This window comes from Sinocyclocheilus anshuiensis, unplaced genomic scaffold (genome assembly GCF_001515605.1).
Source record: "Sinocyclocheilus anshuiensis isolate Anshui unplaced genomic scaffold, SAMN03320099.WGS_v1.1 scaffold238, whole genome shotgun sequence".
Classification (NCBI taxonomy): Eukaryota; Metazoa; Chordata; class Actinopteri; order Cypriniformes; family Cyprinidae; genus Sinocyclocheilus; species Sinocyclocheilus anshuiensis.
The window spans coordinates 956004-981346 of NW_015547674.1; the positions used below are offsets into that span (position 1 = coordinate 956004).

At 35.7% G+C, this 25343-nt stretch overlaps 1 protein-coding gene and 1 long non-coding RNA gene across 3 annotated transcripts; one reads left to right on the plus strand and one right to left on the minus strand.

Moving 5' to 3' along the window:
* Positions 1-5676: 5676 nt before the first annotated feature.
* LOC107702948 (beta-1,4-galactosyltransferase 4-like) lies at positions 5677-25038 on the minus strand. Of its 2 annotated transcripts, none has more exons than XM_016505415.1 (7): positions 24814-25038; positions 17842-18311; positions 15914-16146; positions 14070-14257; positions 10911-11033; positions 9603-9707; positions 5677-7187 (listed from the first exon to the last, which is right to left on the minus strand). In XM_016505415.1, the coding sequence occupies exons 2-7, from the start codon at positions 18107-18109 to the stop codon at positions 7046-7048; spliced, it is 1059 nt and encodes a 352-aa protein (XP_016360901.1). In that variant the 5' UTR covers positions 18110-18311; positions 24814-25038; the 3' UTR covers positions 5677-7045. The 2 variants fall into 2 exon arrangements, with proteins under 2 accessions (XP_016360901.1, XP_016360903.1); XM_016505417.1 differs by lacking the exon at positions 24814-25038 and adding an exon at positions 23164-23183.
* LOC107702949 (uncharacterized) lies at positions 11754-14817 on the plus strand. Its single transcript, XR_001635801.1, has 3 exons — positions 11754-11955; positions 13408-13411; positions 14806-14817. It is a non-coding gene; the product is annotated as an uncharacterized LOC107702949 (long non-coding RNA).
* Positions 25039-25343: the final 305 nt, after the last annotated feature.

Below are 25343 nucleotides of genomic sequence, written 5' to 3' on the forward strand. Positions count from 1 at the left end.
AGAGACAGACAGAGAGGACGTGGAAAAAACTGGAGAACAGGGAGGAAGATACAAGGTTCCCTTTAACCACGGCTTGTTAGCCAGTTTGAGTGTTTCTTCAACTGCAGGCACTTTTATGTCCCAGGGGCTGATTTTTATTCAGACTAACAGATTCTATTTTCCTGATTTGTTTTTTTCATAAATGAATGACACATTAAAACAGTCATGAAGGTTTCTTTTTACACACCTTAATCTGTTAATCCTTAATTTATTTTTTTTTTCAAATGCCTTTTACCTATAGATTTTGTTGCTTTACCCTTGTCCCAGACTTTCAGCCTTAAAATGTATAAGCCATCAGAACATTTCAATATGTATTGTATGAAAATGCTTTATATATAATGTTTTATATCTGTTTTCACATAGTTTGTTTTCGGCATGATGCCCTTTACGGTCAACATTTTTTGCCACTTTTGTCACAAGGTTTTTTCAAAAGTAATTGTACGTGCACATACTCGAGATGAAATATGAGATGTGATCATTGAAGAAAACAAAGAAAAAAATAAATTTGTGAAATAATTAAATAAAAATTAAAAAAATATTATTTGTGTGTGTGTTTAGATTACATAAAATTTTAGCTGCTCCGAAAAGCACACATCAGTGTAAAAAAAAAAAAAAAAAAAAAAAAAAGCTGCAAGGAAGTTAAAAAAGAACTTGCTGTGATCCGAGAGGAAGGAAGTATGAAGGATCGAGGACAGTATATGCTGACAAACATGGCCATGGAAACATAAGTGGTAACCTTGACATAATCAACACAAAAGAGCCACCAAGTAAGGGAGCATCTGTCTTTTAGCATGTTAAAACACTTTATACATCCAAAAAGGCGCATTATTGGTGACATTTGTGCAAAATTCCAGGAGGTTTATTATATTTTTTAGTATTCCATTTATAAAGGTTGTTGCTAAACCTTTACGGTCCACAGCATTAGGGTAGATTCAAACCTTTTCAAACCTTAAACTCCAATATATTTATTTTTCATTGCACAAGTTAAGCATTTGGTTAACTCCACTTTGAATGAATGTGTGTCTCGCTGTAGACAGTAACAACATATCTGTACACAGTTCTGCTTCAGATGAAAATGTTAACCATACAGAGAAGTGATGGAAGATAAGGTTGCCTTCTGAACAGTTTTGTTTAGTAAACTTGTTAAAAAATAAATACATTCATTAAAAGACGTCTCATATGCTCATGAGGGCTGCATTTATTTAAACAAAAATGCAGTAAAAATTTTAATTTTTGTGAAATATTATTACCGTTTTAACTGTTTTTTTTTATTTTAAAATAAAAAGCTGAATAAAATAAAAGAATAATAAAAGCTGAATTTTCAGCATCATTACTCCAGTCTTCAGTGTCACACGATCTTTCAGAAATCATTCTAATATGTTGATTTGCTGCTCAAGAAACATTTCTGATTATTATTAATGTTGAAAACAGTCGTGCTGCACAATATTATTTGTGGAAACCGTTATACATTTTATTTTTCAGGATTCTATGATGAATAGAAAGTTCAAAAGAACAGCATTTATCCGAAATAGATTTTTTTGTAACATTATAAAGTCAATTTAATCAATCAATGATTGATTGAATATTATTGCTGAATAAAATAATTAATTTATTTTTAAAAAATCTACAATTATCAGACAATGTAAAAGATGGGAAATATGCTTCTGATTTCTCATTGATACATTACAAACGCTCTTCTATCAGTAATCAACATTTCTTCTAATAGCTTTTCCTATAGCAGGCACAGAAATGATTAGTATCAACAGACAAAAAAAAAGGGTCCTTTCAAATATGACATAAAAAAGTCAGATCGCTGATTAAAGCGATTACAGAACAGATACTTTTTTGTGTCTAGTCACCATGTGCCAAAGGTTGTTCTTCTTTCTATCTGAGAATCCTGCATCATGTGACAGAAGCCAACAAAGGGTGAATTCAGCCGGATGCCTGTCAGACAATCTCAGTCCATGATGTAATAGAGCGCAAAACTGACCACTTTTCAGTGGCCTTGGTTCCATAAGTGTTTTCCCATTCATTTTCTCCATGCGGATTTAATAACACATCCTTAAATAAGAGTCTCGAGAGACTGGAGAGCTTCATGGGAGCAGACAATCACTGTTACAGTATGCTCTTTTGCCGAAGTTCAATTCCAACTTGATTGAAAAGTTTGTAGACAAACTTTAAGTTGGCTTCAAAAAGCCTAGCTAGAAAGTTTGAAAAAAAGTGTTAAAAGCTTGCAGTCTCAAAGTTTTCAGTTTGAAAGTTAAAATAATTTTAAAGATTAAAGTTTGAATGTTTTCAAGGCAATACAGTCTATCAGAAAAACATTGCTAGGGTACCTGGGGTGGTTGCTAGGCTGTTTCTAGCAAAACATTGCTGGGGTGGTTGCTAGGCTGTTTCTAGCATGACTAGCATGTTGCTAACATGTTTTAGCATGATTAGCATGTTGTTAGCATGTTGTTAGCGCAATTAGCATGTTACTAGCATGTTTCTAACATGATTAGCATGTTACTAGCATGTTGTTAGCGTTGTTAGCAAGTTACTAGCATGTTTCTAACATGATTAGCATGTTACTAGCATGTTGTTAGCATGATTAGCATGTTACTAGCATGGTGTTAGCATTTTGTTAGCATGATTAGCAAGTTACTAGCATGTTTCTAGCATGATTAGGATGTTACTAGCATTTTGTTACCATAATTAGCAAGTTACTAACATGTTGCTAGCATGATTCTAGCATGATTAGCATGTTACTAGAATGGTGTTAACATTTTGTTAGCATGATTAGCGAGTTACTAACATGTTTCTAGCATGATTAGAATGTTACTAGCATGTTGTTAGTATGAATAACAAGTTACTAGCATGTTGTTAACATGATTAGCAAGTTACTAGCATGATTCTCGCATGATTAGCATGTTACTAGCATGGATGCTAGCATTTATATATATATATATATATATATATACTGTATATATATATATATTAGATAATGTATCTCTTTTTTCTTTAAAAAGAATTGCATGTTTGGCATTCTAAAGGTTTAGGATTCATTTTTCTTGGATATTGCATATTATATCTGTTTTCAAATAATGTTTGTTCCTGTCACGATCACCAGCTGGAGTGCCCTTGATGGCCACCAGAGGGCACTCCATTCCATACCTTTGCCACTCAGTCCTGGACTGCATTTCCCAGAAACCATTGCCTGGACTCATCATGCTGATTGTTTTCACCTGTTGCTCATTACCTCTGCCTATATAAGCCCTGTGTTTTCTGTGTCTCATCGTGTAGTCTTGCCATTTGTTACTCTGCAATTCTGAGCTTTCTCCCTGGTTTTATGGCTCTTGGATCACCCATTTGCCTGATTTTCCTGCCTTGTTGCTTGTTTGGGTTGCTTGCCTGTGTTTTGACCTGTTGCCTGTATGTTGGATTACTTTCTGAATTGTCCCGATAAAACCTGCGTTTGGATCTCCAACCTTTCAAGTCTCAGATCAGTACGTAACAATTCCTTCATATAAAGTCAAAGAGCTTGGAGTCCACACTCTTAATTAATGAGGAAGGAACAACCGGGGCTAGGACATCATACACTGATCTTGATTGATTGATTTCTCAATGCTTTTAAAAATTGGACAAAAGGTTTGACTGGCATGTTCAACTGTATCAAATGCCTTAAAGTAATTTATAAATAAAACTTTCTTCTGGTGCTTTCTGTATGGTGTCTGCGTGGGTTTCCCCCACAGTCCAAATATTGTAGAATCCATTCAGGGTTTAGGACCTAACGTGATTCCTACAGAAGGGGCCCCGAGTCAATATGCTGTTCAGGGGGCCCAGAAACCATAGCTGCGTCCCTGAATCCACTTGTCTGTCCATCCTTAACAGGGGATTTGTTCTATTTTAATTTAGCAAAATTTAATCCCATTTAAAGCTATTACATAAGTTTTGGAATTTAATGTTCTTTAGCTGATTTTATAAAGCTAGCAGTTTCTGTAAGAGGGCAGGTGTGACTGGTATACAGGTTCCCACACTCTCAGAAAAAAAGGTACAAAAGTTGTCACTGGGGCGGTACCTTTATAAAAGGCACACCTTTGTACCTAAAGAGTCCATATTGGTACCTTAAAGATACATATTAGTACCTAAAAGCTACAAAAGTGTACCTTTTGAAAAGGTTCCGCCCCAGTGACAGCTTTTGTACCTTTTTTTCTGAGTGCACGGAAGGGTCTTTATAGCAGAAGAATAAAGCTAGCAGTTTCTGTAAGAGGGCAGGTGTGACTGGTATACAGGTTCCCACACTCTCAGAAAAAAAGGTACAAAAGTTGTCACTGGGGCGGTACCTTTATAAAAGGCACACCTTTGTACCTAAAGAGTCCATATTGGTACCTTAAAGATACATATTAGTACCTAAAAGCTACAAAAGTGTACCTTTTGAAAAGGTTCCGCCCCAGTGACAGCTTTTGTACCTTTTTTTCTGAGAGTGTATAATACAATGTATATATAAAATAAAATTATTTAATATTTTCATTGATTTCCCCATCTATTTTAAGTTTGACAACAGAACTACGTTCATATCTTTTTCTAATTTATAATAATAATAACGTTTTATTTATATTAGCTTCCAAGAACCCAATGATGCTTTACATAAAGTTGATAACATGAACACAAATATATAGTCACATCAAGCAGACAGAGATCATATTATATACAAGTTAAATACTTTATGGAAGTATATAGTTTTCTTCCCTCCAACCATTTCCTTCTTTCATTATCATTCCTCACAAAGGTCTCTCTTGTAGTATATACAACATGCAATTTCCTTATCATTTTTATAGTTATCCATAGCAATTTTCTAGATGGGCTTTACTCCAGAATCTAATTATTCGATGCCAAGTACTTGGTAACACTTTATTTTAAGAACCAATTCTCACTATTAACTAGTTGTTTAATAGCATGCATTTTGGCCGTTTATTAGAACTTTTTAGTACTTTACTCTCTCTTTTTTTTAAATGAAGCACACTGACAGCAGCTGGTAAATTAGTTTCAGACACTTTAAGCTTAAAAATCTTAAAAAACACGTGCAAATGATAAACTTTCACGTGCCCACTGTAGGCACTCTCAGCAGTGAACAGGGTCTGCAGTAACTCTATACACAGCAAACTGTGAGGCTCTGTGTTTCTGTCACGGCCAGCATTGTTTTTCAGTTTCAGCTACAGTAGCTCTTCTGTGTGATCCGAACAGCTTTTGCTCCCATTACCTTGAGATACTTTAATAATAAAGTTAATATCAATTATTTAAATTATGTCCATCCATAAATATCGTGCCTGTAGTGACTAGTATGCTTAGATCATATATTACCACCATAAACTTGTATACAACACATTTGACAAAAAGAAAAAAAAAAGCTACTGTGTATGTTTAACGTCATTCTTTATTGCAGTACTTTTATCAATAGCTGACACACACAGGTTCAACACTGCATCGGTTCCATGAACAGGGTACAGAACCAGACTTCAATCTCTTGCAAAATGTTTCCTTTTTCAACAAAGATTCATCAAAACGGAGTGCTTCACCTTCAAAGAAACCTCAAGATGTCAAAAGACATATATTATACTTTTTTCTTTCTATCTATCTTTTTTTTTTTTTTTTAAATCGCAATATTTAGAGAGCTGGCTGGAGTAGAGATATTCAGTGTTTTCAAAAGTAAATGCTTCTCGTGTGGTCATTTTATGTTAGATAACAGTTTTTAACTGAATAGTTCCTATTGCATAGAACGAATTTGATTCCTTTACAAAAAGTAATGGGATACTAATTTGTACCCTATTTGTGGAAAGTTCTCATTAATATTCACAAACCTTTGGCCCATGATTTCTGCACGGTATACAATTCATACTGTTACAACACCCAAATCATTTTAAATGTGTGCCACAGAATGTAAAGTTTTGCTTTTTACTTATGATGCCAGGTTTTCTAGAATAAAAAAACAAATCAAGCCAATAAGGCCCATAGACAATATGATGTTACTTAACAGATCCTCATGCACTTTTTATAGTTTTTACAGTGTAATTGTTAAAAAAAAAAAAAGCCAAACTTATAGTTCTATCCCCATACTCAACAATTAGCAGGTTTGATGAGCCATGTGTTGAAATGCAACTTGTCAAACTCAGTTTCTGAAAAGCTTCCGTCTTGCATGAACTGTACAAAGAATTGCACTAAAAAAGGTTTTATGGATCATTTTAATTTCTAACAAATTCTGATCGTGACAGCATGTGATCTTTCAAAACAGAGAAGATTTCGCCTAGAAGACGATATTATCCTAAGTAAACAAAAGTCTAATTTCCTTTGATCATAAATTCAGTGAGATACAGTAACACCACAAAGTTTTATGAGTTGAACAGCCATTATGTCTGAACAATGACCTACATGTAAAATAATGAACCCATCTACAGCTACATTTCACCGAAACGAAACTGAACTGATTAAACCATATCATTGGACCCAAACACCCACTACAATATCTATAATTTTCCACCAGACAGACATTATAAGCACGTTCAGCTGAAATCATCATCACTGTAGAACATGCAGACTTATTATAAAGACTTAGGCACACCTCTGCCCATATACATTCATGTCAATATCAATATTTAAGTCTAAATACTATTGATCAGTCAGGTCCAGCTTCTTTGATTTCCATTACTCCCAGATGCTTTGCCATATTTTGTAATGACCTAAATGAGCACAAGTCCCATTATATGAACCTATAACTTCATAACTAGAGGTAATGAATGGAAATTCAACCCCGAAAGGTTCACCTGTCCAGACTAATTCAATTCTACGTGATTACTGTAATACTTAAAAAGTAGTGTTTGATCAGAATTCTGGCCATTTCATCTCGCAGGGCCATAAAGAGTAAAGTTGAACAGATCCACAGTGCAAGCTGGTGTGAACAACAACACTTAGCACTAGATCTGACAGGCACTGGTGAATGCAAACTGTCTCTTGAATTTCAGTATCCAAAAACTCAAAGAGCACTCTCCGGCTGGCCAATGTCCGTGGTGATGTTGATGAAGAGTGGTGCTCTGTGGACAGACAGAATCTTGTAGGAACAGGAGTTCAAGCCATCAGTTTTCCACGCCTGATGAGTGCGGCGTAACAGATGCATCCTGTGTCGAAAGCAAAGCATTAAATACCACACTGAAAATACGCATCTCTCTTGGAATCATTTACATTTTAAGTATAGCATTATCATATTCTTGAGTTTTTAAGGAGTCGTGCATTCTACAATATCTCCACTTATAATTATGAAACAATTATGCCCACTGTTATGACTGAGTAACATCTTTGCATTTATACTTATACACATTGCACATGAGGAACTTTTAAAAAAAAGTCTGGATGATGACAAACTAGAAGAAAATGAACCCCTGAAACACTAAACTACATTTTTTGACAGGTGCTTGTGTTGCACATTTATAGAATATGTTAGTATCTGTCAATTTTAAACGGATTAAATTTGAGCTTCCTGATTTAAAATCTTCATTGCGTCAATGTCACAGAACGCAGCGTTTTCTCACACCGATGACTCCTGTTTCTCCTAATTATTCATAATGCTGCATGTACTCATTCTATAAGAACACACTTCTCTTAATTATTCATGACAGCATGTGTTAATTTCCTGTGACAGACACTTCGAAATGCGAGATCACGTACAGTACGTGAGAGACGTGCTCATAGATCACGAGTGAGCGTTTATTTTTTTTTTTTGCATAACAATTTCTCAACTACACACCACTGAGGCTCTGACACAAACGTGATTTTTTTTAATGCATATTTTTGATGCGGAGTACAAATGCAAACGGCTGTGCATTTATTTCTGTTCAATACAGTTTTTCTCAATCGCTTTGGCTCAATTCTCAAATTAGTTTTTTTCTCAAAACAGTAATTTCAGATGTCTGAACAATCAGTTTCTTATTGATTTAAACAGATTGCATGCAAAAGAGTACGTACAATTGTCTACAATTTGCACACCAACTAAATGCACATGGCTTGTTGATCAAAACTGATGAGTTGATTCTCACAATAACTACAGTGGGTTTTGAAGCATGAATTAAATGTTTTGGGTGAGTTACTAAATTTTGCAGACATGCAATTCTGTCTGCAAAATGTAGTAACTCATGGATAAGCATTTGTGTATTCGTGTAATGTATGGTGAGCTTATAAAACCATGCATAATATGTTAATTTATGATGCGTGCAGTGGTGAATTGCAGCGTGCATTTGTGGGAGCTTCTGATGCTTTTAACTCAATCTGGTGGTATAGGAGCAGTAGTGTCACAACTTGATTACGTGTTGTGACATTATTGTCACAGTAGGGTCCAATCATGCACAATGACTGGTTTAGAAAATAATCCACACGCTGAACAAACAATGCTCTACTGATGCAATTAGACACATAACCTTCAGCCACTATTTCCTAACATTCAGACGATAATGAAAGAGATTTCACAATCTCAGTCATCACCCACATACCAGCTGTCAAAGCAGCGATGGTGGAGAAGTAGTCTGATCTGTCACTGTGGATCTAGATTTATTCAACCATGTGATGTCATGTTGTCCAAGCAGATAAATGTTTTTGTTTTTTTTTACCTTAGTCTCAATAAATGCTCTTTTTGTACTAAGGAGGGCAGGTGGGAAAAGGTCATAAATCACTCAAATTGGAATATTTCTCATCCCAAAAACGTTAGTAATATTATAATTACACCTCAGGGAACATAATAAAATAAAAAAATAAAAAACATGTCATGACCCCTTTAAGGATCAATTCAACTATTAACTATGACTTTTGCCTCCTAATTTGCTGTTTATTAATAATTAATAAGGTAGTTGTTAAGTTTAAGTATGGGGTGGATTAAGGAATCTAAAATATGGTCCTGCAGAATAAGACATTAATATGTGCTTTATATGTATTAATAAACAGCCATTATGCTAATAACATGACTAGTGTTTCAATGTAAAGGATTTCCCTATGTCCGAAATATCACTTTTCTGCTTCTTTTGTAATATTACTTCTTTACACTTAGGAATTCTTCTAGGAAGTGATGGGAGTATTTGGTGGGAAAACAACAAATTGTGAAGTTAAAAAAATTGAAAATGAAGTAAGGTGGCACTGTCATATAAGCTAACTCCTAAACCTTTATGAGAAATTATAACTTTAGGTATAAAATCTAGGTAACCTATGTAAATAATTTAGTTATCATTGATACAGTGACTGAGTGACCCCACAATGTCCTATGGTTATGAAAAACAAACTGACTGGCATCAGAGTTAAAAATTAAAACCTAAAAAAAAAAAAAGTAAAATTACTAAGCATAGGAGCCTGATAGAAATGCTAATTTCAGATGGCACTTAGAGGCTTTTGCATCAGAACTCTTCATTAATATATTAGCATGATGATATTACTATGTAAGCTCATTAGATGTAATTCAACAATGCATGCTGTCAGAAATTGTTCCTCACTTTAGTTATGATCTCTTGGAAGACCAGAATAGCACTCTAATACTCGTTCACACTTTAACTGACCTTTCTTCATTGATTTGATTGCCGCTGTCCCGATTGTGAAAGACCATGGTGTAGCGCGCCACTTCCAGGGATGGACGGATTATTGACATTTTCTGCAGCGTCACCCTGAAAAAGACGGTTCTGTTACAATCCTTAACAATGAGAAGAAGAAAGAAATGTTCAGACATGATTGGTACCACATGCAGAAACTGAAATTCCCCTTCACTTAAAGGTGACATATCATGAAAATCTGACTTTTCCAAGTTTTAAGTGCTATAATCAGGTCCCCGGTGCATCTACCAACCAAGGAAACGTGAAAAAGATTAACCCAGTAACTTCGTTTTGGGAAGCCTTTTTCTGCAAGCGTCTGAGAAAACGAGCGCGTCAGATTTCACTCCCTTGGCAAAGGGATCTCATTATAATATTGCCACCCCTTAATCTGTAAATGTAATACACCCACAGCGCCGTCATTGTGTTTTCGCAAGCGACAACGGTGTACCAGCTCTAATGCCATGCCGAAAGTTTGAGCAAAACATGCTAACTGTGCTGACAAGCACAGAACACTGTTTAGAGTCCCAGCCTCAGACGAGACAACAGAGCGGTGGATTTATTGATTTATTTACTGTATATTGCTGCTGCCACACAGATCTAAAATAAACATGCGATTTATTTCTCAGCTGTTTACCTTCACAGACATAACCCACTGTTTTTGTAACTCATGTGTGTTTTTAACGTAAACTGTGTGTGTGAATGAGAACTTAGTTTAGTACTCACATGCTGTGACAGCCGCTTTCTGTCCGTGTGCTCTCAGAAAACCGTATATCAGAAGTTTAAAAGTTTTATGGTTTAAAACGCATGATTTCAGCACGATAAACATGATAATCAGAACCAAAACAGATGTTTCTTAGCAGGTCCGAGCTGTAATGGCACAGCTCTATTCTGGAAAAGGGGGCGGGGAGCAGCAGCTCATTTGCATTTAAAGACACAGGCCCGAAAAACAGCGTGTTACTGCTTCCACTCAAAATAGGCATTTTCAAAATTATATAATAAATGATCTGTGGGGTATTTTGAGCTGAAACTTCACAGACACATTTTGGGGACACCAGAGACTTATACTACATATTGTAAAAAGGGGCATAATATATCTCCTTTAAACACACATTCCCCTTTATGCGAAGAATAAATCGGCTTTGCATTTCTACATCTTTTTTTTTTGATGTTTTAAAGGTTAAAAAACAGACAAAAAACATGATTTGCTTAGCTATTTTGTGAAGTCACCTATGAGTGCCTTTGCACATCCTAAGCCACATCGTCCCGAGTTTCTCTCACCTTATTCTCAGGTCATCGTCCTCTCCACCCCAGCCCCAGTAGGAGTTTGGGAAGCCATTGACCTTGTGGAACTGCTCCTTCGTCATGGCCGAAACTCCCCCAAAGTAACCCTTGTATCGGAGTCTGGGAAGTCACGGGCAGAAGAAGGTGATGAATGTCTTTCACATATTAAAAAACAACTATAGTATAACATTTTGCAAATAATTCAATGATGCGATTAAGAAATTACTTGGGGTACGTCATATTCAGTGTAGCTGAATACCAGTGGAGAATGTAGAAGCTACTGTAAAACTGTAGAAGGTTTTAAAGAAGTTTATATACTGCATTTTGCAAAACATACATGACAAAAACTGTTAGACGTGTGAGAAGAGCATCTTCAAAATGCTTGATGCCATAAATCGAAAACAAACAAAAAATATATTCACAAATACAATGTGTGTGAATTGATTCATTTTATTTGTTACTGCTTTAATTTGATAATTTAACTGAATCGAAGCAGCTTGTAATGGCATAAATCTGTATCAAATTACTTTGGATGTAAAATACTTTAAAACCTGACTACACTGGCAAAAGACTACAATGTGAAATTTTTGACAATGACAATTTATATAGCACAAATAATTACAACTTCCATTGACCAATGTGCTTTCCAGCAAGTCATCAAAACAAAAAAAAACAAAAAAAACTCACTAATAAGCAAACAGAAAAATTTTAAAATCATACAAGTATCACATCAGCCATACGCCTTAAAGAATAAAAAAGTCTTTAGCATGGACTTAAAAATACTAAGAAAGAAGCTTGTCTAATGAATAGTGGCAAGGCATTCCAAAGCCTGGGGGCAGCAACACAGAAAGCATAATCTCCCCTACATTTAAGCCTCGACTTAGGAGTAAACAATAGATCCTGGTTGGAAGACCGAAGGGATCTAGTGGGTTGATGCTCAGTCAATAACTCACAGAGATAAGTAGGGGCCAATATATATCTTTGGCAAATAAGCATCCCCAAAGTTCTACAATGCATCTGAGGACTCAATGTATTTTTTTTTGTCAGTTTTCTTTTCATTGAATATTAAAAAGCTTAGTGAAAGCCAAGCCTTCACATCCGTCAAACATGCCATGAGAGACTTGAGACCCACAGAATTTTGTTTGACAGGCAAATAAACCTGGGTGTCATCCACATAATAGTGAAATGACATATCATGTTTTCTAAAAATCGAGCCAAGAGGAAGCATGTAGAGAGAAAAGAGCAAAGGAGCCAAAATAGAACCCTGGGGAACCCCACAGGGCAAAAATGCATTACTTTAGTAATGTTCACCCATCTTGACTGAAAAACTCCCATTTGTAAAATACGATTTGAACCAATCTAAAGCTACACTTCTTAAACCAACGCAATGTTCTAAACGATCAATGAGAACAGTATGATCGACTCTATCGAAAGTGGCCGTCATGTCTAAGAGCACAAGAACTGCAAAATCACCCGAATCACATGATATTAAAATATCATTAAGAACCTTCAGAAGCGCAGTCTCAGTAGAATGACATTTACGAAAACCTTTACGAAAAGTAAAGAAAATAAAACATTTACGAAAAGCCATAAAATCCATCAAAGGAGAAGGTAATATTTCATAATTGATCTGAAAAATCATTCATTCATGACCTACACTTGTCTATTTTCTTTTTAACCTGGTCGCTTGCAAGAGCTGTGAAAGAGGCTGCACAAGAGATTCAACGCCTTGTTTATTTTTACTTGTTGGGCAAAATGAAAGTTTTCAGAGGTGTAATGATACTTTTAAACTACTATACATATTACTGGATATAATGTTTATTAAGGTGAATATTTGCTAGTCCTAATCATGCCTGATTTCAACAGTAGATTTGCTTTCTATTTGTTTTAATAAAGTACAAGCTGCGACTGTGCCAGACGTTACTCCACGCAGAGAACATATCACATCAATGAATATTGTAATTTATTTAACCAATATAATCAACTAAACTCTAAAATCAAACTAAACCATATAGTATTCAGGTACGGAAATATACAGAAATTGAATAAACTTTAAATTAAAAACAGATAAATCCTTAAAATGTTTAGTCAAGAGCAGTGATGGATTTTTAATTTTTTTTGTCTTTTGTTGTTTGATTAACATTAATGACAGACGGCACAGCTTTATTAGGCTGCTGTCCCTTTAAGACCGACTGCATTAATCTAATATACTGATACACAATGGTTTTCTTTCTCAACAACTGCTCACATTCAGACAAAACTGACTATGTTTATGAGGATACTAGCCAAGATGGGCATTTTTACTATTTTTTTATTATTTGGCCGCTTAAGCGCAATAAGCTGCAAAAACTAACTCAATTTGGTACTCGTGAGGTTTGTGAGGCGGCTTTATGTGCGCGTGCTTTGGATGTGATTGTGAGCACGCAGAAAACCGTTGTGGAGCACTCGACTACCGAATGGTTTAAAAAGACTTAAAAAGATGTGCAAATGATAGTTTTGTGACGATGCACCAGTGACCCGATTAGGCAACTGACAGTTCTGTCAACTGGCCTGAAACCAGAGCAACAGCTCTTTTGTAGTGCAGGCGAGATGCGCTGATGTGAAGCCGTTTTGGGAGGGAGACAGAGAGAAGACTATGCACCGCTGAACAAAACAACACAAAAAAAGCTACAAATACTGCCACCATTTTTTTTTTAAAGTTGCAGCAATTGCAGACATTTTGGTTCCAAAAATCTGAAAAATGTCCACTGAAATGTTTTTGTGAAGAAACGTGCCAAAGACCTTTGCATAGTATTGTAGATAAAAACCTGTCTCATGTGTACAGAACTAAACGGAACAACTATTGCTACTGCAGAGATGTCACTCTTTTGGACATTGACAGCTCATAACACTAGTCTGTCTCTCTGTGTAGTGGTTTGTTATTTAAAATGCAAAACATCTAAACCACGAATCACACTACTGAAAAATGTAGATAAACTAGTAGTGTCACTGCTTTGAGCTACTCCTGACACTTCTGTTGCTTTAGTATTTTAGAGAGAAACAGTCCTGCTAATCGATCTCAGTGTTGTCCGTCTAACCCAGATCTTGCGTGTCTAAATGTCAAGAACGCTCTGCATGGGAATGTGTTTGTTAAATGAAGGAGACAGCATCACTCACTTGTACCCAGTGGAATTCCTCCCCACTACTAAGTGCTTAGGCTGATCCTCACACATGTATAAATTATAATCGTTCTCAGGAACTAGATCAACATCATGGAAGATGAAACAGTCCCAGCTCTGGTCTTTCAGAGCCTCGAGGTAGCCCACATTTAATAACTTTGCCCTGTTAAATGTAGCATCTCCAGCCTACAAGACAAACAGACACATATATTATACACACATCGTTTTTCAATGCTTGCGGATCGTGATTTCCTATAGATCACCAGGTGTTTGCCAATACTCTCCTTTCATGACTTAAAAAATACAAAAAGTCTAAGAAATTATTTGAATGAATTACTTCTTTAGGTGTATACTGCCTCAACAGTTTTTACTGACAGAACTTAAACACTACAACACTCTTTCATGACACGAGAAGAAAAGCATGCACACCTTTCTTTACTCAGAGTTTCAGCGTCTATCATTTTTACTTTACCTAACCACTCAAAATGAAAACTGTACAACTTAAAATATTCATATCACCAACATCAGCTGGTGGCACTTATCTCTACCGTTGTTAAAGATGTCATAGGAAAAAAACACTAAACTGCAAAAACAGAAAACTGCCCACAATTAATGCCCACAGGAGTCAGAAACTTGGCTTTCTCAGTCACTGTAATAATGAGAAGGAAGTAACACACTATTGTTGAAGACAACAATAGTTTCATTCAAGTTTTGTGTATATGAACAAAAAAGAGTCTTTCCAAATGGACTCAATGTTAGGAAAGAGAGTTTAAGGTCACACTTTATTTTAAGGTCCAATTCTCGCTATTAACAAACCATTAACTACGACTTTTGCCTCAATAAACTCCTAATTTGCTGCTTATTAATAGTAAGGTAGTTGTTAAGTTTAGGCATTGGGTAGGATTAGGGATGTAGAATATGATCATGCAGAATATGTGCTTTATAAGTACTAATAAACAGCCAATATGTTAATAATCTGCATGCTAATAAGCAACTAGTTAATGGTGAGAATTGGTCCCTATACTAAATTGTTACCAAGTTAAATATTTGCAATCATATGTGACCCTGCAGCACAAAAGCAGTGTTAAGTCGCTGGGGTATATTTGTAGCAATAGCCAACAATACATTGTATGTGTCAAAATTATACATTTTTCTTTTATGCCAAAAATCATGAGGATATTAAGTAAAGATCATGTTCCATGAAAATATTTTGTAAATTTCCTACCGTAAATATATCAAAACTTAATTTTTGATTAGTAATATGCATTGCTAAGAACTTCATTTGAACAACTTTAAAGATGATTTTCTCAATATTTTGATTTTTTTGCACCCTCAGATTCCAGATTTTCAAATAGTTGTATCTCAGCCAAATATTGTCCGATCCTAACAAACCATACATCAATGGAAATCTTATTTATTCAGCTTTCAGATGGTGCATAAATCTCAATTTCGAAAACTTGACCCTTATGACTGGTTTTGTGCTCCAGGGTCACATTTCAGGTTGGTCTTACTAGTTTTTGCAGAATAGACTGTTCGGTGAACGAGTAACAATGTATCGCAGGCTTTGCAAACATGCTGTTGTTTAAGGATGGGGCAGTGCAAACTATAATGGACCCCGGAGCAAAGCCGTAAGTAAACATTGTTATGCATTGAAGAGGGCGTCAATGCTATAGAACCAATAAAGGTCCCTTTTAACATCAGAGAAAGTAGGATATGCTCATAAAAAAAAAGAACATTATGTTTGTTGTCCAAGAAACCTTTACTGACTTAAAAATGAACACTGAACGCTCTAAAAATGGCATCAAATTCTAGCAACGAGGATCCTGTGTCTACAGAATCTACCTGGTGAATGATGTAGATGGCGTAGTGAAGCTGCTGCCTCTGTAAGAATGGGTGGAGGTGGTGGAGGAGGTAGAGCAGGTGCTTCTCTCTGTTTCTGTGAGGGATAAGGATGGCCACGCTCTGTCTGGCCTCACAGTCAGAGGGGTTATACTGACCCTCCACCACCTCCCCGTTTTCACTCTCTACCTGCTCTATCGTCAGCGAGGGATCAAATGACAGCTTGATAGCGCCTCCTGTGGAGAAGAACAATCAGAAATCAATAAACACACATGGACACAGGCCCACAAGTAAGTGAAAGGCCCACGGACCAGGTGCAGCCCTTCAATACAGCACCAGCTGGGGCCCACATTAATTACAGGGCCCCATCTTTGGAAACGAGCCCGAATTAGCAAGCAGCTGTGGAAGGAAAAAACAGTGATGTGTAAACATTGACAGTCACACAGAGGTGGTTCCCACATCTTTCTCTGCGCTGCAGCTCCATGGTTCAGATCTTTATCCAGTATTATCAGCTCAAAGGTTTAAAAGTTATTGATATGTTTAAAAGTAAAAAAAATAGTGTGACTTTCACCCAAATTTAAACCTATTGTATGAAATGCTATATGTGACCCTGAAGCACAAAACCAGTATTTGTAGCAATAGCCAACAATACACCGTGGGTCAAAATTATCGATTTTTCTTTTATGCCAAAAATCATTAGGATATTAAGTAAAGATCATGTTCCATGAAGATATTTCGTAAATTTCCTACCGTAAATATATCAAAACTTAATTTTTGATTAGTAATATGCATTGCTAAGAACTTAATTTGAACAACTTTAAAGACGATTTTCTCAATATTTTGATTTTTTTGCACCCTCAGATTCCAGATTTTCAAATAGTTGTATCTCAGCCAAATATTGTGCTATCGTAACAAACCATACATCAATGGAAAGATTATTTATTCAGCTTTCAGGTGATGCAGAAAGGTTTCACAAGGTCATTTTTGATCATGAACAGTACATGTGTGACCTTTTAAAGACCATTTAGCCTTTTTGAATCATGTCCATTATTTTTTATTTTTTTTTAGCAGCTACCACAAAAGCCACCAAGTTTTGTACAATTCTGATAAAAGTAAAAAAAAAAAAAAGAAAAAATATAATAATAATAATTTTTTAATCTAAAATGACTGGAGTACTTTAGCTGGTGCAATATTTTAGGGTATCTGTACTTTGATTAGTCTATTTCATTCAGTGAGCAGATGGTGATTTATGCTGCCGAGTTCCAAAAAGGAACAAAAATGCACAACAAAAGTACCATATAAAGTAGTCCATAAGACTATAATCCAAGTCTTCACATCACAATTTAAGTCATAATTCTATGATAATCTTCCCCTTTTATTGGCCTCTCAAATCCCATTTGTGTTTTCAAAAATTATTGTCCGACTGCCATGTGGCACATTTAAAAACATGAACACACAGTGAACAACGGTATACATTTTGGTCTATTATATGACTCGTGTAACAGAGAACAAGTTATACTTTGCAGTATAAATCATAATGCATTTTCCCTGGATAGATAACAGCGGCTGGAACATTGTGCCTTTTGCATTTTACACTCTCAGAAATAAAGGTACAAAAGCTGTCGCTGGGGTGGTACCTTCTCAAAAGCTACCTAAAGGGTCTGTATTGGTACCTTAAAGGTACATTTTAGTAGCTAAAAAGTGCACCTTTTGAAAAAGCACCACCCCAGTGACAGCTTTTGTACCTTTATTTCTGAGAGCGTCCAGAAGAAACAAACAATACAGGGTTGAAATGACACGAGGATGACTTGACCATAACAGAGTTTGGGGGGAACATTTCTTTTACAACTAATGTTGACCATTCCCTGTACTTGAAGCATTACGTTTGGTCATGGTTAAGCCATAAAAAGATGAACTCAGACAACACTCACGAAGCAGGGGTGAACGCTCTGGACAGCTCTTTCTGACAGACTGCTGCTCCTCTAAGCTCTGTATCATCTCTGATTCCAGCTCCAGCTGAGCAAAGCCCTCGACACTCCTGTCGTCAAGAGGATTCAATCCCTCCTGGACAGGCTTAACTGTGTCATCATTTGAGAATGTTGCAATCCATGCTACAACGCACAGACACAACAGCAGAAGAAACAGACCCTTCCCCTTCCCCTTCCTCATGATCTTGGATATGGATGGAAAGAGGCCCATGACTGAAGTTTAGTTTGAGGTGAAATCCAGAGAACAGCAAGCAAGACACATCTGAGCATCTGCTCGAAGATAAACAGTCACTCCTAAAGCTGACAAGAGCTCCTCCAAAAGTCTCTTTCATTAGTTTTTTCGCTCATTTTTTCATCTGAAGAGGAACAGTTCTTCAGTCGAAGTAACGCGTGAGAAGCCTTTTATGAAAAAGCTGAAACACAAAAAAGAACATTTGTATGAGGTTCTAACTTTTTTCTTAACCACGTATTAATTGAGAGAGTACATGGATTGTTGGTATTTTGAAGCGAACAGCAAAAATGCTAAATGTGACCCTGGAGCACAAAAGAAGTCGCTGGGGTATATTTCTAGCAATAGCCAAAAAGACATTGTATGGGTCAAAATGATCGATTTTGACCCATACAATGATCGATTTTTCTTTTATGCCAAAAATCACAAAAAAAGATATTAAGTAAAGATCATGTTCCATGAAGATATTTTGTAAATTTCCTACCGTAAATATATCAAAAATATATTATCATTAGTAATATGCATTGCAAAGGACTTCATTTGGACAACTTTAAAGGCGATTTTTTTTTAATATTTTGATTTTCAATTATTTTTTTCACCCTCAGATTCCAGATTTTCAAATAATCGTATCTCGGCCAAATATTATTATATCTAGAGCCCGACCGATATATCGTTTTGCCGATATTATCGGCCGATATGATCCTGTCGCCAATATATCGGTATGGGCGAATATGCCGTCGATATGAACATTTTTTTTACATAACATATAACACAGATAAAATGCTTGAAATGGTGTAATTACTTAGTTTGTCCAGCAGAGCGCGCTCCATTGTTTGCTAAGTTGTCCAAATGAAGTTCTTAGTAATGCATATTACTAACCAAAAATTACATTTTGATATATTTACAGTAGGAAATGTACAAAACATCTTCATGGAACATGATCTTTAGTTAATATCCTAATGATTTTGGCATAAAAGAAAAATCGATAATTTTGACCCATAGTGTATTGTTGGCTATTGCTACAAATATACCCCAGCGACTTAAGACTGGCTTTGTTGTCCAGGGTCATATGTATATGTGTGTGTGTTTATAATTTGTTTTTCTTTTATTAGTCATATATATTCATATTTTAATTGCTTTTTCTGTTTTGTTTTGTTTTTTCTTTTATTAGTCGCTTAGCATTTATAGCACTTAGCAAGTGATTGCCTCAAAACAACCTGCCTGAAAAACTTCACCACCCCGAGCAAACACAGCAGATTTCAAAGCGAATACTTCCTGTGCCTGATCCCGGAACAGTATCTAAACCTTCAAACTGTCGCCACAGCTTCAGAACAAGGCTGAGCCATCTCCCAAAACCACCCGAGGAGCCGATTATGCAAATGCAAGTCTAGCTAATTAATTGGCAGTCAAAGAGGAGTGCTCGTCTCCCAAACCCTGCACCACAGAGATCACTATCTTGACAGCGGATGGGGGATCGTGCCCAGAGGCAACAACAAAATAACAGAGATTTACAGTGGCTGATGATAATCAAGAACCATAATTGCTTTTTCAATCACAATGATAATGACACAATCTTGATGTAGAGCATTGTAATTGTGCTATTAATATGTATACTCTCTCAGCACTGCAACCATCTGTTGTGTAGAGAGAGAGAGAGAGAGAGAGGTGCTCAAAGGTTCTTCAGCACTTTAAGAGGATGCGTTATGCCGCTTACAGCCGTCGGAACGAGGTCAAATGTGTATATAATGAGGGCGTTAAATGGCTGGTTGGCTGGTTAAGAGCAATTTACTCTCAGAGGGGAAACAGTGAAAAGTAATATGCCATGTCAGCACTGGTAATTAAAGATTACAGTGTATTTAAGTGAGCTTTGGAGTCATCATAGATGGTCCCTTGTTCTGACAAATGACAACAGGTATGTTTTTTGGCTTTTAAAAATTAAAAAAAAGATTTCAATAACAAAGCCACTTATATCATGCTAAACAAATTCAGCATTTACCCTCTTTAGGTAAACAAATAAACACTCAAATATTGTTATTTTGTGAAATAATACACTGTTGTATCATTTTGTTATGAAATCAATGCAGGCTAAATCAGTTCTTTCTCCTGGGAGAAAACTATGCTAAATGTAAATAATTTAGTGCAAACAAACCATATAATCAAAGCAGCAAAACAAACAGGCTTATAAATGTTTAAAAAGTGAGGAGAAAACACTGTCGATATCTTTTGTTGTTGAATTCTAAAGCTCTGCATCCGTTCTAAACTACAGTATTATAGCGCAAATTCATCTGACACTTGATTTAATGTATACAAGCTAAGTACACGCCAAGAAGAATAGGTTGTGTGGGATTCTTGTAAAACCATCATGAAAATATGACCTAGACCGTATTAAATTCATGACCATAATATGTTTTAAAGTAGAATATGTATAAAGTGAAATATAGGCTACAAAGGTTAATATTATTTGAATTATTTTCATGAATTAGCATTATTTTTATATAAATATTTACCTTAACCATATTTTAGAATTTAAATAAAATTTGAAATTATAATCTAATATTTAAAAATAAAATATATAAAACATTTTATATACTTCAACTACATACGTAAATTTGTGTATATAAAGCCCCGGTTTCACAGACAAGGTTTAAGCCTAGTCTCATACTAAAATGTAAGTCTGAGCTGTTTCAACTAAAAGAAACCTGCACTGACTGATCTTAAATTATATCAGTGCCTTTGTTTTGTCTCAAGATGCAGTAATGTTTTTCTAAGGCACGTTTTATAAAAATGACTATGTCCTAATTGAACTATGGCCTAATCCTAGCTTAGTCAAAACCCTGTCTGTGAAACCAGGCAAAAGTAACAACATTAATTAATAGAAACAATTGCACAAACAAAAAAAGTCCTTAAATAATAATAAAAAAAAAATATATATATATTAGAGCCCTACCAATATATCGTTTTTCCGATTTTATCGGCCAATATTCCTGTCGCAGATATATCGGTATCGGCGAATATGCCGCCGATATGACATTTTTTTTACAGAACTTAAAACGCAGATAAAATGCTTGTAAATGGAGTAATTACATAGTTTGTCCATTGTTTGCTACTGGGGCCCTGAATGAAACGCTTTAAAGCTTAAGTGTATGGAATCCCATTTAAATTTTGAACAGCCATATCTCCGTAACGGCGAGGCAGATCCGCATAAAATTTGGGGGATCCCTTTCAGCTCGAGGAACCCTCTCGAACGCGAATCAAGTGTACGTCTAGAGGCCCGCTTTCCAATGAGACCACCCCCGTGTCGATAGCTTATATTGTATTTATTTACAGAAGTATATTATGTCACGTATTATGTTTCGTCTGTGTGTGACGACAATAGCGCAAATCCGTGAATGAATGTTCCGAAGTGAAATAAACTTCAACGGAAATAAATTGAATGGAATTGAATTAAATTAAAGTTGAATAAACTTCAACTTTACTGTTCAGTGCACTGATGTCAGACTCATTTTGGATAATAAAGTTTATTGTTAAATTGTTAAATGCCCTGCCTCCATTAAGTAGCCTATCTCTGTCACGTCATTATAAGTGTTTGATCACCACATTTGAGTGATCATTGCAAAAAATGTGTTTGTGTATATACAGTGGTGTGAAAAAGTGTTGGCCCCCTTCCTGATTTCTTATTTTTTTGCATGTTTGTCACACTTTAATGCAAATCCGCACCAAATTCGGGTGAATTCCTTCAACTCGAGGAACCCTCTCGAACGCGAATCAAGTGTACGTCTAGAGGCCCGCTTTCCAATGAGACCACCCCCGTGTCGATAGCTTATATTGTATTTATTTACAGAAGTATATTATGTCACGTATTATGTTTCGTCTGTGTGTGACGACAATAGCGCAAATCCGTGAATGAATGTTCCGAAGTGAAATAAACTTCAACGGAAATAAATTGAATGGAATTGAATTAAATTAAAGTTGAATAAACTTCAACTTTACTGTTCAGTGCACTGATGTCAGACTCATTTTGGATAATAAAGTTTATTGTTAAATTGTTAAATGCCCTGCCTCCATTAAGTAGCCTATCTCTGTCACGTCATTATAAGTGTTTGATCACCACATTTGAGTGATCATTGCAAAAAATGTGTTTGTGTATATATATTCTGTTTGACGAATGGGAATGTGTCCAAACTTTTGACTGGTACTGTACTATAATATACACAAAGAATATCGGCCGATATATCGATACCGGCCTTTTTTTACTCCCTAATATCGGTATCGGCCCAAAAAACCCATATCGGTCGGGCTCTAATTATATCCTAACAAACCATACATCAATGGAAAGCAAAGCTTATTTATTCAGCTTTCAGGTGATGTATAACTCTCAATTAAAAAAGAAAATCGACCCTTATGACTGGTCTAAGGGTCACAAATAATTGTTAAAAACCACAGGAACTGACCAAATTTAATCATAGCACAATTAATAAAATGTATAATTGCGATTACAATTACCGATCGTTCAAAGCGGCAATTAATCGTCAATTAATTAATTCTGCATGCTTAAGATGTGTTTTTTTTCTTTCTACAGCTTATCTTAAGTGTTTTTCCATTGTTTTAATTTTAGTATAACATTATAATACCATGCATATTTTTACTCTTTTATTTAAAGAAGAAACCAATCCAATGTATAGTTGACATCTGAGGTTTAATGCTACAGAAAAGCAATACAAGCTTTTCAGTTAGAGTGTTTTCAGCTTGTTTATTTTTATATAAAAATATGGCATGCCGTTGCTTCAGACAATGGTATAAACATCCTGCAATGTAAATTGTGATAATCGCAATTACAATTTCAATTTCAAGGGAATAATCGACATTTATGATTTTTGTCATAATCAGCCCTGCATAACATATGGAATAGTCATAGCAAAGCAAATGCACAGTCATAGCAAAAACTACTATGCAATAGCACAAATGGAAGTATAAATACCAAAGTGAGAAAAAAGTAAAAAAAAAAAAAGATATATATATATATATTTTTTTTTTACCTTCTTCCAAACACACTTTGTCTGTATTACAGCTCTTCGCGAGGCGCACCAGGAACGCTTCGTAAACACAATACACATATTTTATCATTACAATCATAACATATGTGCTTACAGGCCAGTGTAACCTGTTAGTCACATTCCTCCTCACTCAGCCTGTCACCTCTACGCCCTCCTCTCGTGTTTCATGTTGACACTTCACTGCTTTGAGTCTGTTGTGTGCATTTCATCATTTGTTCTCTTTGTAACAGGACCTTCGCCTGTCCTTGCCACGTCAAAGAACGTATAACGTTTTTGTTTTCAGCCAGTGGTTGTGAATGTGCTGCTGAAGGTCCTGTACTCTACATATCTGTAATCAGTCACTGTTCGTTTGCTTTGTTTTACTATAGTCGAAATAAATAACATTGTATATCATCCCTGGGTCTGTGGTGTAAGAAAATAAATGCTATAATGTCTCCAGGGACCCTTGTGTAGAGGTCATTATATTTGAGTGATTCCTCTGAGACCCTTCATGCCACAGTTTTAGTCTGGATGTCCTGTTCAGAGCACTTTTTTTAGATGGTTTGATCATAAACACTTCCTCTCTTTGGTCTGTAAATATGACTGATATTGACAGAACGATCAGATTTAGCACTCTTAGGGAAACGTGATAATGTTTTGTAATTATCATTTAAATCTGGCTGATTTTCAAATTGTTTGGGAATATGACTTTCTGTTACGAAACAGGGCATAATTTTCATACTGGTCTTCTGTAGAGGACACCAGGACAAACGGCTGTTAATCAGGCATTTTGGGGAAACACAACAATAAATTATAGATCAATATTCCTATGAAATATGAGATATTCTTATGAAAATGTTGCCACGTTATTACTCCAATTATTGCACTTCTTTTTTCATTATGGTTTGCCCCAAGAACACACAAATTAGATGCAGTGTATAGATACATTGAATAAAATGGGAATATCAATTTATGGACATTTTACACACATATTCCATGAAATAAAATAGTATATCAGGTCATTCTGTTATATCTTTCATAACACAGTTGAGAATCATCTTTGTACAAAGTTTGGGTAAAAAAACCTGAAAGCTAAAAACTGATTGGTGAATGAAAAAAATAATAATCATTGCCTATACATGCCTTTTCATGTCTATTTATTTATTTATTTTTGAATAACTCTTTATAAAAAAAACAAACAAACAAACAAAAAAAAGGACAGAATAAAATATCTATTTTCTAAATGTTTTTTCCCCACTTGTCTCTTATGCTCCGACCAATGCAATGACATACAAAAAATTCACTAAACCTTTTTTTCTGCTTCTCAGGAGATTAATGAAAAACGTAATTTGATATCGGTTCATCATGCCTTAAAATTAGCATTAAGTCAAGTGCTTCCTCGCGACGTCTTGAGATCATGTTTAAAAAATGAATTATTTCGTCATGAAACGTCTATAATCGTTTCAAATTAACAGAACTTTCGGAAGAGTGGTTTGCGCCAAACAATGCCTATTTCTGATGTCTTAAGCACAGCTTTAAGCACGTTTAGAGCGAAGACTACACTGTATTTTATTTGAATTAGCAATGTCTCAGCTTGTTACAGTTTGACAGCGTGAATGATACAAAACAGCAAAAACTAGCGATTGAACTCACCGCCCTCGCGCTGGCTTGCTGTGCGAAGCTGCGCACTTCTTAGCTGGTATTTCTCGAGGACAACACAGGCATACTGGGGAAGAATAAAGTAGAAAGTAAACAGAGGTTAAATCGATTTACGGCTGGGAAAGCAGACGCACTCTCAGCTCAATCCACCAGCGCACTGAACCCCAGCATTTCCGCAAATACAGACCACAGACACTCGGTCATCTCTCAGCACCTGCCGGCGGATGCAGCAACTACACCTGACTGTCTGCTGCACGCTTTATTTGAACACTCAGAGCAACAAAATTACAACACAATCATTACAAATGACATCAATAGCGAGAAAGAAGGAAAACATGAACAACCAATAGGCTACCATAGCTCAAAACAGAAACATAGCCTAATAATAGAAGAGGGCAGTATACAGAATGATAAAAATTAAACATTAAATGCAGAAGAAAATTTGTAGGCCGTGCAAATTGTACAGGTTCTAAGCGCTTTCTTGTAAAAATACTACAAAAATAGGTTTACAATATGAAAATTTA

What these genes read in the sequence shown, in the direction of transcription:
- LOC107702948 (XM_016505415.1), bottom strand. Translation starts at nt 18,109, where the DNA reads ATGGGCCTCTTTCCATCCATATCCAAGATCATGAGGAAGGGGAAGGGG. An exon ending in AGAGCGTTCACCCCTGCTTC is followed by an intron (nt 16,147 to 17,841) that starts GTGAGTGTTGTC and finishes TCTTCTCCACAG; the next exon opens with GAGGCGCTATCAAGCTGTCA. An exon ending in CCATCTACATCATTCACCAG is followed by an intron (nt 14,258 to 15,913) that starts GTAGATTCTGTA and finishes TTTGTCTTGTAG; the next exon opens with GCTGGAGATGCTACATTTAA.